At 36.0% G+C, this 16,002-nt stretch overlaps 1 protein-coding gene across 1 annotated transcript in view; it reads right to left on the reverse strand.

Annotated features, from left to right (window-relative positions):
* The window catches only part of LOC123867060 (nephrin-like), a 370,840-nt gene extending 364,411 nt beyond the window's left edge, over positions 1-6,429 (reverse strand). The window contains exons 1-2 of the mRNA XM_045908906.1: positions 6,291-6,429; positions 4,330-4,578 (exon numbers count right to left, since the gene is read on the reverse strand). Of these exons, the coding sequence (XP_045764862.1) occupies positions 4,330-4,396 (67 nt within the window). The 5' untranslated portion in view covers positions 4,397-4,578; positions 6,291-6,429. The remainder of the gene's footprint in view (positions 1-4,329; positions 4,579-6,290) is intronic.
* Positions 6,430-16,002: the final 9,573 nt, after the last annotated feature.

Consider the following 16,002-nt stretch of genomic DNA (forward strand, 5'->3'; position numbering starts at 1 on the left):
CTTAAATCCCAGGGAAGAACATTGGCTACTTTTTATATATATTTAAAATCAAAGAGTTCCTACGGGATCCTCAGAAACCGAAACTTACGCGAACGAAGTTGCAGGCACCACCTAGTACCTACCAATAGACCATAGAGTCATCTATAAGACTTCTAAAAGCTAGTTTTCCCAGAAAGATCAAAACTACCAGAACTTTTGAAAATAGTAAAAGTAGCCCTAAGTGATACATACCACGGACAGGTCAGGTCACGGGTTGACCTTTCTTGCTTTTACTAGTGATTTTTACAAGCGACCTTCACAGACCAATTTAGGAGCATACGGAAATTACGATGTCAGATTAGATGTAATTTCTTTTAGGAGTTAATTTTGATTAAGTACTTAAATTGATGGCAATATCATTACCTCTCGACTGTTGTGATCCCAACGCAACTCATTGCCTACCCACTAGGTACTGAACACAGTTCTCTTCTTAAAATGAGAAGGACCATAGGCCCTATAGGCCATAGGCCATAGTCTAATTGTGGAGAACTTTCAAGGATGCAAATGATTTAAAAGTTAAGAACACTCTCGATCCAGCCACCTTTCAAACAAAAAAAAAACTAAATTAAAATCGGTTCATTAGTTGAGGAGCTACGATGCCACAGACAGACACAGAGATACACACGTCAAACTTATAACACCCCTCTTTTTGGGTCGGGGGTTAAAAACTACCTACTAATTATAAATTACCTGTATTTATTTAAATATTAACTGTACTTATATACTATCATAGCTTTAATGCATGTCCTTACTAACGACTTGCTTTTCGAAAGTGGATAGAGGATATTGCAAACGACTTTGTCAAACTGTCAGCTGTGTAATAGCTCGTCAATCAACGGCTGTCCGTCCATAGCGTCATACACGGAGGATCTATTGGAATTTTTCGCCGGCCCTCTATTTTCGTTCGGCTTCTACAAAGGATTAAAGAGGGACGATAAATTGCTTCGTGGTCCGGCTTTGCTGTTATGTCGTTGCGATCAAAGTTTAAAAACACCGCAAGATTAATAAGAACTGAGTTGGTTCAGAAAAGTTCATTTTCCGTAATTTGTGAAACTGGTAACTCGGAAGTTGGTTCACGCTACGGGTAACCTAAGAGCTGGCGGTTATTTTAGCCCAACTACTTAGCTCAGCAATGCCACCAGTATCTTGTGCACCAGGCCCATAAATGTTCATTTGGAAGGCTAAACCTATTTATTTTTTAGTAGAGTTCATATCAACGCCAACCTCTGCTGATATCAAACAGTAAAAGTTTTTTTAACACTCTCGATGCGATCGAATCTTGCTGATAACATCACACACATTTCTTACAAGACGTGGTGCTTACGTTAGAGCCTCCTGCGGGTCTTGAAAAACAAAATTTTCAATTACTGGAAGATGCAACTTTGAAGATTTTATACATCTCGAAAGCGCTATTTGAACAAAGAAAAGTTTAAAACAGAAAATATCCTTTCACATTCAAATAGGTCCTTCATTAAAACGTCCGGCAATTACAGCAATAATTACTTATACAATCCGAAAACCTTCTCAATCCGCAGACAGTTCCTTGTCATTAAATAATAATGTATAAATTTGTTCAAAAGAATTTAATGGTCTTCCCGAGACGGTTTCCCGACTCGGATACCGAAACTTTGCAAAGTCAAGCAAATTCTGCAGAATCTTAATTGTTACAGTTAAGTCCTCTGGTTTCATTTAGGTTAATGCTCAACGTCATCCGCCTTATTGCGTCTGTTTACTTTTACTATCTCTCATTTCTCATATTATTATTATTTTCCTAATATAACTCATAAGTTATAGATTGAAATTTAGTTAAAAAAGGAGTTAATAGATTGCACATTCAAAAAACCAAGAAAAACTCTAGAGATGACAGTCCAATATACAACATAAAAATACTTTTTAGTTACAGATTTAATAACCTATTACTACTACCGGAACACCGGTCTGTTCGCACACGATTTGGCTAGCACGAGTCGCAGGCGCGTGTGGAAGTCCCTACAGAGACTTAATAAGTGGAGCCGTGGACGACGAACTATACAAGTTCCTCTCAGTGCCTCTAGTAAAAAAAGGGAATATAATATAATAACAACTTCAAAAGAGGAAAAACATAACTCATTCGAAAATGTGCCAGTAACATAGTTTTTTTAACTATAAATCACACCAAACAAAGACCTTCTAGACAAGCCGAGAACCTTAGGTGCTGATTCAACGGTGATGATGTTGAATCAGCACCTAAGGTTCTCGGCTTGTCTAGAAGGACTTTTGAAGGTGCCAATATTACAGTTAGCGTTAAAAACGGAAACAATATGAACAAACTTTATATTTCCCGTTTCATTTTAAACTCATCGCATTTCTATCTTCGGACGAGATCGCTGTTGAGCTTAAGCCAATTAAGTATTGATGAAATTGCGCTATTGGAAATCTTAGTTAATCAAATCACGAGCTCTTCTTTGAAAATGATAATAGGATACCTTTCATGAATTAGTCAGAAATTCCGAGTATTAAACTTTAACAAACATTTTGCATAAAAAAGTCCTAATTTATTAGAATCATCTCCCACGAATACCTAAAAAATAAAGATAACTTTTATTTCGTGGGTGTATTTTAGACTTTTGTAAAACATTGACTCTGTCCGTCTGTAGCGAATTCTAACTCCCCGGTTCAAAATACTTTTCTTTCTTTTTTGTCACTACAGGCACAAGCTTGACCACATTCATATTTGCTGGAAAATGATGATGTGGCCCAAAATGGGACGCGTATGCCTAGAAAATACCTATTCACTCACAAGAGTCTCAACAACAATTACAAGAATTTAAAGATACCCAGATTGTAATTGTTAAGAAATACAGATCGGGGAAGAGTATTCTAAGCCTTAGCCATGCGTATGAAGAATGATGACGCAAAACGAGATGGAATGTTGACGACATAAGGATGAAAACTCGCTCGACGTCTTGCGGAACGGTGGTTATAAGGTGAAAGGAAGGCAAGGCCGAAAAGCTCCTGCGAGGTGATTTGCTAACTCAGTGTCTAACACTGAATGATAACCATCGAGCTCATGTTTAAATCCATTGAAGGTTTTCTACGAAACAATATTTTATATCACATAGTGAAGCAGCAATGTAGAACCAATCAACCTCGGTGTTTGTTGTGGGCTCTTCTCAGACTTGGGCGCATTTGGAACCCTCGTATCTTTAGTTTTAACATCTTTCAAATCTAACAAATCTGACAAACAAAAGGTGTACATTAATACCTACTTTAAATAAATGATTTTGACTTTTGACATTGACTTTAAGCAAGCGAATCAACTAGCTGAGCAACACCGATAAATTGGCGTATCTGCAAGTTACAGACAAACGGACGGACGCACAAATGGACAGCGGAGGCTTAGCAGTAGGGTCACGTTGGTATCCTTCGAGTACGGAACCCTAAAAAGTGACACGTGCGGCTCGGTTTACAGTGTGCTATCAGCTTTACTCTAAAAAATTCACAGAAGAGCTAGCAAAAATGCAACCCAGAGATTTTATTTCGTCCATGAATTTCAAAGAAAAGGAACAAGATTAAAGTTCAAGAATTGTAGACAGGCTTGGGATTTGCAGAATCCAGGAGGAATTTACAAGTGGGGAGATGTGCCAAGGATACGATTGAAAATCTGGTAAGCTCGCTTGTCGATACGCCCGGGCGAAGTTTACACTTTTCAGCGGTTCCCGGCGAAAATGTAAAGGTGTGTCTTCAAAAAGAGTAACTGTGTGCTTAGTACGAGGTTTTACATCTCACCCAACGTTGATAGAATTCGAAATCGAAACAACAACGTCAAAGTAGAATGGAACTAAAAGTCAGTTACTTAATTTAAAGTCAACAAGTAATTTGAAAAACATCAATAACTCCGACTTTGCACTGCATCCTTTTCAGCTAGCACATCTAAGCACATAAAATTCATCATTTTAATTTTTGCGTAGCTTGGTGACACCCGTGCCATCAAGAGAATTTTATGGGGTATTACCTATCTACCAAAATCGGTTAAACCGTTGAACAGTTACAGTGGACATACTTCGAATGGACATACATATATAAATACAGGTCAAACATATAACCCTAATTTGGGCTTCGCCGCAGTCGGGTAAAAATTCAATTGCATCGATTTTAGTTTGCGCTTAAAGTGCTGCATCTGCATGCATGGACGAACTTGAGCTTTAAAGCTAGACAATTAAGTCCCATTTACTTTAATACTAAAGTGTAACGACCTAAATACACTTTATTTGTATTCCATTGCAAGTTAGCCCTTGACAGAAATCTTACCTGGTGGTAAGTGATGATGCAGACTAAGATGGAAACGGTCTAACTTAGAAGAGGGTAGCAGTTTCATTAAATCCAAGCCGTTATCGGTTTCTACACGGCATCGTACTGGAAAGCTAAATCGCTTGGTGGCACGGTTTTGCCAGTAGGGTAGTAACTAGCCACGGCCGAAGCCTTCTACCAGACTGCCAGGAATCAAACCCGGGATCTCCCACTGCTAAGTCCACAGCGCTCGCCTCTTCGCCAGGGAGGCTATAAAAAACGTGTGATGTAATGTCTCATACTAAGCATAAGTACTGTAGTTTTTTGTCGGCGCTTTGCGAAGTACTGACGGTGGAACGGAATTTTTCGGCGGTAGTTTGGAGAGCCACGCAGATGCTTGAAAAAAGTTGGTTTTTAGTTTTAGTTAGGAACTTGTTAAAAGTGTATAATGTAGCTTGGGTTGAATGATCGCATCCGTAAGCTAAGCAAATAGCCTTTGCCTATGATTTTGCTTGCTTTATAATATTTGTGTCTAGCTGTATTAGAGTTCGCAAATGATTTCGGATAAATGCAATACTAGGTATACTCCTTATAATAATAATAGGTATACTCCTTATAGTACAAGCCTGACTAAATTGTTCTAACTGAAAATCCCAAAAACGTTTTTAGCGTTCTGTTCCCGGAGGGTGCTAGCGGGGCCCTATTACTAAGACTCTGCTGTTCGTCCGTCCATCCGTCCGTCTGTCTGTCAATGGGCTATATCTCGTGAACCACAATAGGCAGAGACCTCAAATTTTCATAGAATGGGTGCCGCTATAGCAACAAATACCTACTAGAAATTTCAAAATTGCCGCCACGAAAAATACAAAAAGTTTTCTTTCTCAAACGATGACACGGAACCCTTCCTGTGACCGAAGTCACACTTGACCGATTTTTTTATGTAGACTACATTAAAAGTCAGTTTTAAATAACGTATCTCGGGGGCCGTGTTTGAACGGATCGCGCCCAACAAAAGTCCCGCAAACTTTGATGGGCCGATACGGATTTTTCATCTCCGTATAATTTGCAATTATAATGCCTCGCGAAGGAATCAAATCAAAATTCCATTTAAAGTTGGGATTTCAATATTTATTTTGCGCAGCTGTGGTTTTCCTATCGTGGACAGATTGCGTTTTGCCGTTATCTCACGCGATGATGATAACTTATGAAGATAATAATTAATTAGCAAGTAAATAGTAAACCAACAAGGTGATTTTTCGATAACCCTTTTGCTAATTCAATAAGCTATTAACTAATATTTCTAGATAAGATCTTGGTCTGACGTATTCTAAAAACAAATACTCGGTTAAAGACCTGAAGAGTGGCATAAGTTACTTTTTATTCCAGAAAATTCCAACGGGAATTTTAAAACCCTAAATACACGTGGACGAAGTCGCGGTCATCAGCTAATATAAAATAATATTACTATGTTGTTTTTTTACAACAAAATTATTATTTTGGTTTTATTTCCCACAGCTGTCAGAAAGTATTATGCTAATAGCGATCATGTTGACCGGTGTTATTTGTACTCATTATCATGGAAGGGTTGCGCCTCCGAGGGTACGAAGGACGCAGATGGATCTACACGGGTTAGTCTCCAGTAATAATAATAATACGCTTGTAGTTATGCTTATTTAGGGCAAGCGACGACCTCCTTGGCACAGTGCTAAGCGTTGTGATCTTATTAATGGGAGTCCCGGATTCATTTCCCGGGCAGGGGTGGTCTGGTGGAAGTCTTCGGCCGTGGCTAGTTACCACCCTAACGGCAAAGCCGTGTCCCAACGCAATTTAGCGTTCCGGTACTATGCCGTGTAGAAACTTGAATGGGTTTAATAAAAACTGCTATACCCCTTCCAGGTTAACCCACTTCCATCTTAGACTGCATCATCACTTAACACCAGGTGAGATAGCAGCTAAGGGCTAACTTTCACTTTGACACTTACCTTTCGGATATAATAACATGGGTCACCGGTTCAATTGTAGATCACCATCACTTATCACCAGAGGAACCATAAAAACACTAGTTGAGAGTCCAGAAAGAGATTACTAATTAATTAGTGAAATACACTGGAGCGCGTATGTATATCGCGATATAGCCAATCAGAGATGCGCAATAGCTTGCTATCGGCGCTTGGGTGCATAGGAAGGTCAAACCCAATCAAATTAAAATAAACTTAGATAAATTACTTAAAACATCCTCCAGATTGTTTTAACTTTAAAAACAATTTACGACAATTTCGCGATTCAAGTAGGTATAATAACAATAATTACTACAGGCTTTTCAAAAATTTGACGAACGATGCAGCAACAACGGTTGTCTCCAGGTTGGCGGACCCAATGGCCACAGGTATTCGGGGGATGCGAAAGTAGGAGGGGACTGTAACCTTCACTTGTAGGGGGTGTTATAAATTTTTAATTTACACTTGTTATAATCTTTAATTTAAGGAGTTCTTTTCCTTTCGGAACATGTCACTCCATAAGGCATCTACATTTGTTAAATCACCTACTTTCGTAAGGCCTTCGTGTACAACCGTAGCAGACAGAGGTAGGGCAGAGATAGGGCATTTTTGCCGCCAATCTGGTGAAGTATGGGAATTATCCAATGAATACCTCCCAATCTCGTTACGAACGAGGCGGAGGGATGGGAGATGGAAGGAGGGAGAGATAGGAGAGGATGGGGATGGAAGGATGGCTGTTTATGGTTACGAATAGAGTGTGGTCGCGGGACAGAATCCTACCATGAAGCAGACATGACATACCTTTGAGATTATGCCGCCACCTATAAATGGAACTGGGAGTGTCAGAGCCTAGTTTGCAAGTCGGTAGATTCCAAGATGAAATTTCGACCACTTGCACCCTGAAAACTTCGAACTTTCGTGCAAAGCTGCAAGCATTGTAAAATAAACCTCAATTTAAATTAAAATCACCGACAAGATTTCAAACTTAAAAATGTAAAATATGAGTGTGTTAGATTTAAATTACAGAGTGGGCTTAAATGATGATGATTAGTAAAAGTTATCATCTATCTTTTATTTAAACTTGTAGGTAGCTATGATTTTGTCAGGTAAAGCCTAAATGTTAAATCATTTAACAATTAAAATCAAGCAAAGCAACTACTGTATTATTTAGTAAAAGTAAGAATCCTAAACTGTTTTCTAAAATTAAATAAGTTAAAAACCTAATTTGTACTTTTACTTCAATAGGTAAAGTTAATTAATTACCAAGAGAGGGTAGGTAGTAAACACATAAGTAAAACAAACCAAACTGAATAATAATAATTAGTCGTTTATTCAGATATCTTTCTCACTTTAATCTTTATAGATCTATCTGTATTTTATTGTATTGTTCAGCATAGATCTATTTATTTAAAGATGACTCTACTGCCCGTTTCGCAAAGGTGTTTCGTCGTGGAGAAGAAAGGGCAAAGAAACTCCACGACACACGTCTTTTTAAAACCATTACAACATTCAATACATAGTACTAAAACATATTTGGTACACATTTATGGCAATCAGTTATAACCAGCAAATACTTCTCAATTATAATAAAATATAAGAATACTTAACTTTGGTATAGCCTGCCGCCCTTGTTTGCTCTGAAGTGAAGGACTTCACCGTTTGGATTATAATACAAGACTGAAGTCTTTACTATTTGAATTACAACACAAGAAGGTGTTCACTGTTTGAATCACAATACAAGACTGTCCCCCTCTGTCGAGGTAGGGTACTTTTATAAACACTGTCATCGCAAACAAGGTGGAAGTCGGCAGTCACGTGATCTTAATATTTATTTGAAGGTTGGTACATTGTATCAACAATGTACCAACTACCAACCTAACTGTACGTTGACAATATTTAATTAACATTAATAATATCACTAGTTACATTGTATTTACGGATTACATATTATTAATTTGACAACAATAATTAATGACATAATAAATGGAAGGTTTACATATTATTTCACATAATAACTTGACAACTATATATTACATCCGGCAGTATAATGTCGATCTTAGTATATTGACAGTATTTAATTTACAACTAATAATTAGTGACATGTATTGATAATTTGCGTCATAATATTTTACATATTGTCTTATTCCTAAATACTATATTAAACTGCAGTAAATAATATACGATATGTTTTATAATATCATAACAGTGACTACATTGACACCGTATAGGAATAACGATTCCGTTGAAAACAATTCTATGAATATTTATTTGAGACTCAAAGTTTATGATTGGGTCAATTCATATAAACATAATATCTTATATATGACACGGCCATACTGACAAGTACTTCGCTCTCGAAGTACATAGGGGAAAGAAAGGAAACGAAAAGAAAAATGCCTAGCTAAAAGCTAAAAAAAAATATATCTGTAAGCTACCAAAAAAAAAAAAAAAATATCTGTAGGCTACAAAAAAAAAATATATCTGTAAGCTACAAAAAAAAAAATCTGTAAGCTAATAGCTAACCTATTAGTTAGAGACCCCCTCTCAGTCCTCTCACCTGCTGTGCGTGAAGATCTAGACCGAGTGGGTCAGTAACTCAGCAGACTACTGCCTCCGGCCTTTATTGCAAAATACCTATTCCCGCTGAGTGGAACATAACGGTAGAGCAACAGGGCGGTCATCAGCAGCCTAAATAAACTACCTAACTATCTGCCCCCCATAAATATTATGGGCTTGTACCAGAGACAATTACTAGATCACAGTACTAGCATTTGTCAGGTTCAAGACGTCTAACATTATCAAACCAAAAACTTCTTTAGAAAAAAAAAAAGAAATATTAAGAGAAGTTAAGAATTAGTACTGATAATGATTAGTACAAGCAGAACTAACTAACACCTACCTAACAATCTGCCCCCCATAAAAATATGGGCTTGTACCAGAGACAGTTACTAGATCACAGTACTAGCATTTGTCAAGTTCAAGACGTCTAACATTACCAGACTAAAAACTTCTTAAAAAAAAAAGTATTAATAGAAGTTAAGAATTAGTACTGGCAATGATTAGTACAAGCAGAACTAACACCTACCTACCTAACGATCTGCCCCCCATAAAGATATGGGCTTGTACCAGAGACAAGTACTAGATCACAGTACTAGTATTTGTCAAGTTCAAGACGTCTAACATTACCAGACTAAAAACTTCTTAAAAAAAAGTATTAATAGAAGTTAAGAATTAGTACTGGCAATGATTAGTACAAGCAGAACTAACACCTACCTACCTAACGATCTGCCCCCCATAAAGATATGGGCTTGTACCAGAGACAATTACTAGATCACAGTACTAGTATTTGTCAAGTTCAAGACGTCTAACATTACCAGACTAAAAACTTCTTAAAACAAAAGTATTAATAGAAGTTAAGAATTAGTACTGGCAATGATTAGTACAAGCAGAACTAACACCTACCTACCTAACGATCTGCCCCCCATAAAAATATGAGACAATTACTAGATCACAGTACTAGTATTTGTCAAGTTCAAGACGTCTAACATTACCAGACTAAAAACTTCTTAAAAAAAAAGTATTAATAGAAGTTAAGAATTAGTACTGGTAATGATTAGTACAAGCAGAACTAACTAACCTAATTTACTATTTGTCCTTGTCATTTGGGATTATTAACCTTTTGACCATTTGACACTAAAAGATTTTTTTTTTGTTTTTTTTTTTTTTGTTTTTCTTCTTTGTTTTTCCTTCTTTCTGTCATTTAAAGTATAAATTATTAGTATATTATATCTCTTATTCGGCCATTCTGATAAGTACTTCGCTCTCGAAGTACATAGGAAAATAGAACATTGTAGCTCCAGTGAAAGTGAATCAACTGCGGTAACAAAATACCGACATGAAAAAAAAATATATAAAATGATGTCATTCGTAACAAAGTACCGACGTATATAAAATAGATTATATTTATATAAATACGATTGTGTTATTCGTAACACAATTAATATTCAAAGATTCAATATCAATGTTACTGCCATGAAAACTAAGATAGCTAGACGTCAGACCGAAATTGGATTATTATAGAATTTGTTTTATTTGTTGTTATAAAACATTGTGCCTATCTTTTGCTATGTGAATAAACATCGTCTTTATTTTATGTTATTGTATGTGATTTCTTCCTTCCTTCCTCTTTCAAAACAACTCGAGAAAACAAAAATTATAAAATGTTATAATGTAGTTGTTCCTAGAATAAAATGGATGTATTACTATTAGTAGGAAGACTTATTAAAATTAGGTATCTATATTCTATATACTTGATTGGTTTGCTAAATATAGAAACAGTAAGGATATTTTATTAGTAAGATTAAAAATCAAACTATATTTAAAGGAAATAATTTTTAAGCAAAGTTGTTTGAAAAGAGACAAATGAAAATACTCGAGTGACAAAAAAAAATACGTAAATTGTTTTAAGAGAGAAAAGAAAGTGAAGATAAAATAGTTCTTTTTTAATGCTTAGGTTATGTAAATCATAATTTAGAAAATACACACAGCCTTCAGACTTTTAGCTGAAGTAAATGGATATGATAATATTCTTGAAAGCAAATCTATTGTTTTGTTGTTATTTTTGCTTTGATAGAGTATTATAATTTTGTGATTATTTCACAAATACATTTTATATAAATCGCTCGGCCAATCTGACGCCTAACTAGATTTACCATTATCTAAATAAAATTATCTTAATCTAGATTTGTCTTATTAACTAAAATTCTTGTAACCACCCTCACTAAAAAAAAAAAAACACTAGAACTTAGCTGTAGCATTGAATTTCACCAATGGAGAAACGTTTTAACTAGCGGTGCCAAACTAGCATCAAGTGCCACTGACGACAGGGTTGTCCATCGCTCTCTGGCCTTCGGATTACCAGCACCAAGTGCCGTTGACGACAGGCAGAAGCCTGTCGCTTCGAGGAGAGGCCGCATCCACGATTACTGAAAGCATTTGAAAAGTATTAGTATTAAGACAAGATCTTATCGAATCCCACTTCTGATGTTAGATTTAAATTACAGAGTGGGCTTAAATGATGATGATTAGTAAAAGTTATCATCTATCTTTTATTTAAACTTGTAGGTAGCTATGATTTTGTCAGGTAAAGCCTAAATGTTAAATCATTTAACAATTAAAATCAAGCAAAGCAACTACTGTATTATTTAGTAAAAGTAAGAATCCTAAACTGTTTTCTAAAATTAAATAAGTTAAAAACCTAATTTGTACTTTTACTTCAATAGGTAAAGTTAATTAATTACCAAGAGAGGGTAGGTAGTAAACACATAAGTAAAACAAACCAAACTGAATAATAATAATTAGTCGTTTATTCAGATATCTTTCTCACTTTAATCTTTATAGATCTATCTGTATTTTATTGTATTGTTCAGCATAGATCTATTTATTTAAAGATGACTCTACTGCCCGTTTCGCAAAGGTGTTTCGTCGTGGAGAAGAAAGGGCAAAGAAACTCCACGACACACGTCTTTTTAAAACCATTACAACATTCAATACATAGTACTAAAACATATTTGGTACACATTTATGGCAATCAGTTATAACCAGCAAATACTTCTCAATTATAATAAAATATAAGAATACTTAACTTTGGTATAGCCTGCCGCCCTTGTTTGCTCTGAAGTGAAGGACTTCACCGTTTGGATTATAATACAAGACTGAAGTCTTTACTATTTGAATTACAACACAAGAAGGTGTTCACTGTTTGAATCACAATACAAGACTGTCCCCCTCTGTCGAGGTAGGGTACTTTTATAAACACTGTCATCGCAAACAAGGTGGAAGTCGGCAGTCACGTGATCTTAATATTTATTTGAAGGTTGGTACATTGTATCAACAATGTACCAACTACCAACCTAACTGTACGTTGACAATATTTAATTAACATTAATAATATCACTAGTTACATTGTATTTACGGATTACATATTATTAATTTGACAACAATAATTAATGACATAATAAATGGAAGGTTTACATATTATTTCACATAATAACTTGACAACTATATATTACATCCGGCAGTATAATGTCGATCTTAGTATATTGACAGTATTTAATTTACAACTAATAATTAGTGACATGTATTGATAATTTGCGTCATAATATTTTACATATTGTCTTATTCCTAAATACTATATTAAACTGCAGTAAATAATATACGATATGTTTTATAATATCATAACAGTGACTACATTGACACCGTATAGGAATAACGATTCCGTTGAAAACAATTCTATGAATATTTATTTGAGACTCAAAGTTTATGATTGGGTCAATTCATATAAACATAATATCTTATATATGACAAGTGCAAGAGTCAAGTCCGTCTCAATTTATCCGTTTCTGGGGTATAATTAAGAAAATTACTGCCAGCTAAAATAAGACTGTACTGGCGAACAGAAAATCGCGAAAAACCAGGCACTAATATTTGGCTTTTACGATTTACCTTAAAATGCGAAAACGATTGTCTATTTTAGAAGAAAATAAGTAAAAATAGGTCAAGTGCGAGTCGGACTTGCACATGAAGGGTTCCGTGCCATCGTACGGACATTTTGAAATTTTTATTATTTGTATTATTTTAACGCCAATAGAAATATAGGTACACTCTGTAAAAATTTCAACTCTCTACAGTCTACATATTACAGTTCATGAGATACAACCTGCTGACAGACATACAGATGGACGGGGAAACGGATGAACAGACGGATAGGGTCCCGTTGGGTAGTTACCACAACTAGAAACGGCCGAAGCCTCCCGCTAGACCAGACCAGAAATTTAGAAATTATAAAATTCCAAAGTCTATAATCAAACCAGGGACCTCCCACTAATAAGACTACAGCGTATGGCGTACTGCGCCATGGAGGTCGTCAAAACCGACTGTATAGAGAATGGCGTATGAAGTTTCCTGCACACTAATATCCGTTTCATGCTCATTGTTATTTAGAGCAGGCGAGTCAATGGCCGCCTGTAACTCCCTTATCGTCCACTTTATCTAAATGCCCACGCCCGTAGATCTACACTACAGAACAACATTCCTTATCGTATGGATCTTACCAAAAACCAATGTGTTCATAAATAACTCCAGGATTAAATTGATAAAGTTTCTATTACCTACGAATATACATCGGTGCCTACGAATACGTATAGAATAGAATTGAGTTTACAATAAAAAACAATTAGGTATGTGAGAATGGCTTATTATGAACGTGATGTCGTCCGTGTGGACTACACAAATTTCAAACCCCTATTTAACCCCCTTAGGGGTTGGATTTTCAAAAATCCTTTCTTAACGAATGTCTACGTCATTATAGCTCATGTCAAATTTCAGCACGATCATCGAGTACTTAGTACAGAAAACTTCAATTTCATTTAGTGTCATGCGCGTTATCTTGAAAACAAAGTCAAAGCCTTATATTTAAATAAATTGTAAACTATTTGATAATCAATTATAATTATTGTTGAATTTATCAGAATATAATTATTGATTATAATTAATTATATAATCAAACCTTCACAAACAAAGGTTCCCTTCTTGCCAACAGATATTTTACATTCTATTTATTTAATCTAATTAACCCCAAATACTACGGAAAAACAATATCCCTTACAGAGATATCTTGAAACAAACTTAAACGAAGTGAATAAAAAGAAAAACCCTTGTCTTGTCCGTGATTTTATCATACTTGTTCCAGTTTTATCTTCCATGAAAAACTTGAGAGTTTTTATTGCTGAGAAAAAAGAAACATTAAAAACTCTTATAGATTTGATCAAAAGCACGAGTATGTACCTACCACAATTCCTTCCGCGGAAAGTGGGAAAGTTTTCGAAACTTCGGTCCGAGTGTTAAGGCATTGGCTTTGCTGGGGATACAATGCGCCAAGAATTAAAAAGTTCCTTTGTTATTTTCGTTTCTAACAGCCGCGGTGGCTTAGTGATTGAGGCATTCTGGTTATTACCAAGAATAACGGATAAGAGCCCTAGAAAAAACATTATAAGGAAACCAGCATGTTTAATACAAAACTTTATTGCACACAAAATATGAAATAACCATGACAAAACACATAAACTAAAAATTAAAAACAATTTTATGCAAAGGTGGCCTTATTGCTCAGAGCAATCTCCACCAGAAAACCTTTGGGGAAAGGAGAAACTAGGTGTATTGGATAGTACTAGATGATGCCCGCGACTTCGTCCGCGTGGATATAGTTTTTCGAAACTCACGGCATCTTTTTTTCGGGATATAAAGTTCCTACTTGTATCTAAATTCAAGGTATAAGCTATCTTTATTTTGAACTAGAGGATGCCTGCGACTTCGTCCGCGTGGATTTAGGTTTTTAAAGACCCCTAGGAAACTGTTTGATTTTCTGGGATAAAAAATGTCTATATCAATTACAGGCACGCAAGCTACCTCGGTACCAAATTTCATACAAATCAGTTAAGCGGATGGGTTTTTACTTTTTAGCAATCCCGTGGGTGGATTTCAGCCAAATCATCGAGAAAACCTGCATGCCTGAGAGTTCACCGTAATGATCTCAAAGGTATGTAATGAAGTTTGCCAATCCGCACTTGGTCAGCGTGGTGGACAATGGCCGAACCCGTCCCATTCTATAGGGAGTTCCGTTATCACTGGACAGGTGAGCTGGCGACGCATTGATTATGATGAAACTCTTCAATTTCCCCGCTGTAAATGGTACCCAGAACCGCCCAATTATAAGAGCACTAGATACTTACCTCTACACTAGTGCGGTCGTTAAACAGTTGAAACAATGCTCTGAAGAGTTTATATAGAAATAACTCAGCAACCTAACAATTTCGCAAAAATATAATGGAATAAGAGCCCGTGAGGGACAGACCTTCGTTGTTTTATAAAAGCTGAAAGTTTCTATGCGCAACAACCTATTCTAAACCTCGAAAGAAGCTTAAAATCGTTGATTGGACACTAGTCCAAAGAAAATATCATAAAAAATACACTTTATACTTAGACGAAAGATTTTATACACCTTTGTTGCCTGTTATCTGCCAAAGCCACGAGGAACTTCATAGTCGCTGATCGTTCGCCCTGTGTTGGGAACAATGCGCGAAGACTTTCAGCTTTCATTAAGTAACGATGGCCTGAGCCGCACAGGCTCTTTCTGTATAATATAACGGACAGAATACAGATTTGTTTTATTCCAATGTGGTCTATTGTTTATGAAATAAAAGCGTCCAAATATAATTTCCATTTCGCAAATATTGTGTTGTATATGTTTGTCCTACACTCGGTTAACCTTTGTCTAACATTCATAAAAATACACCAAAATACAGTTCGGTATTTTTAAAAAGAATTCCTCTGTTCTAAACAAAAATTGTTACGAAAATATAATATGGTTACGTCAGTCCGTACCTAAATGGATTTTTTTGGGATATATAGACTTGTTAAGGACCTGGAACTAATGATAAAATTTTAATCAGTACTCAATACTTATATTATGGCGGTTCGGTGGTTCCTCTGGTGCTACAAACCATGGGTGGCGGTAATCACTTAACATCAGGTGATCTGTCTGCTCGTTTGCTCGCTATTTTTATTTAAAAAGGATATATATGGGCAGTTAAGTTCCGTTCCATCACCCGCGCTATCCCGCACCGGGTTAGCGCGGGAG

This window comes from Maniola jurtina, chromosome 1, assembly GCF_905333055.1.
Source record: "Maniola jurtina chromosome 1, ilManJurt1.1, whole genome shotgun sequence".
Taxonomy (NCBI): domain Eukaryota; kingdom Metazoa; phylum Arthropoda; class Insecta; order Lepidoptera; family Nymphalidae; genus Maniola; species Maniola jurtina.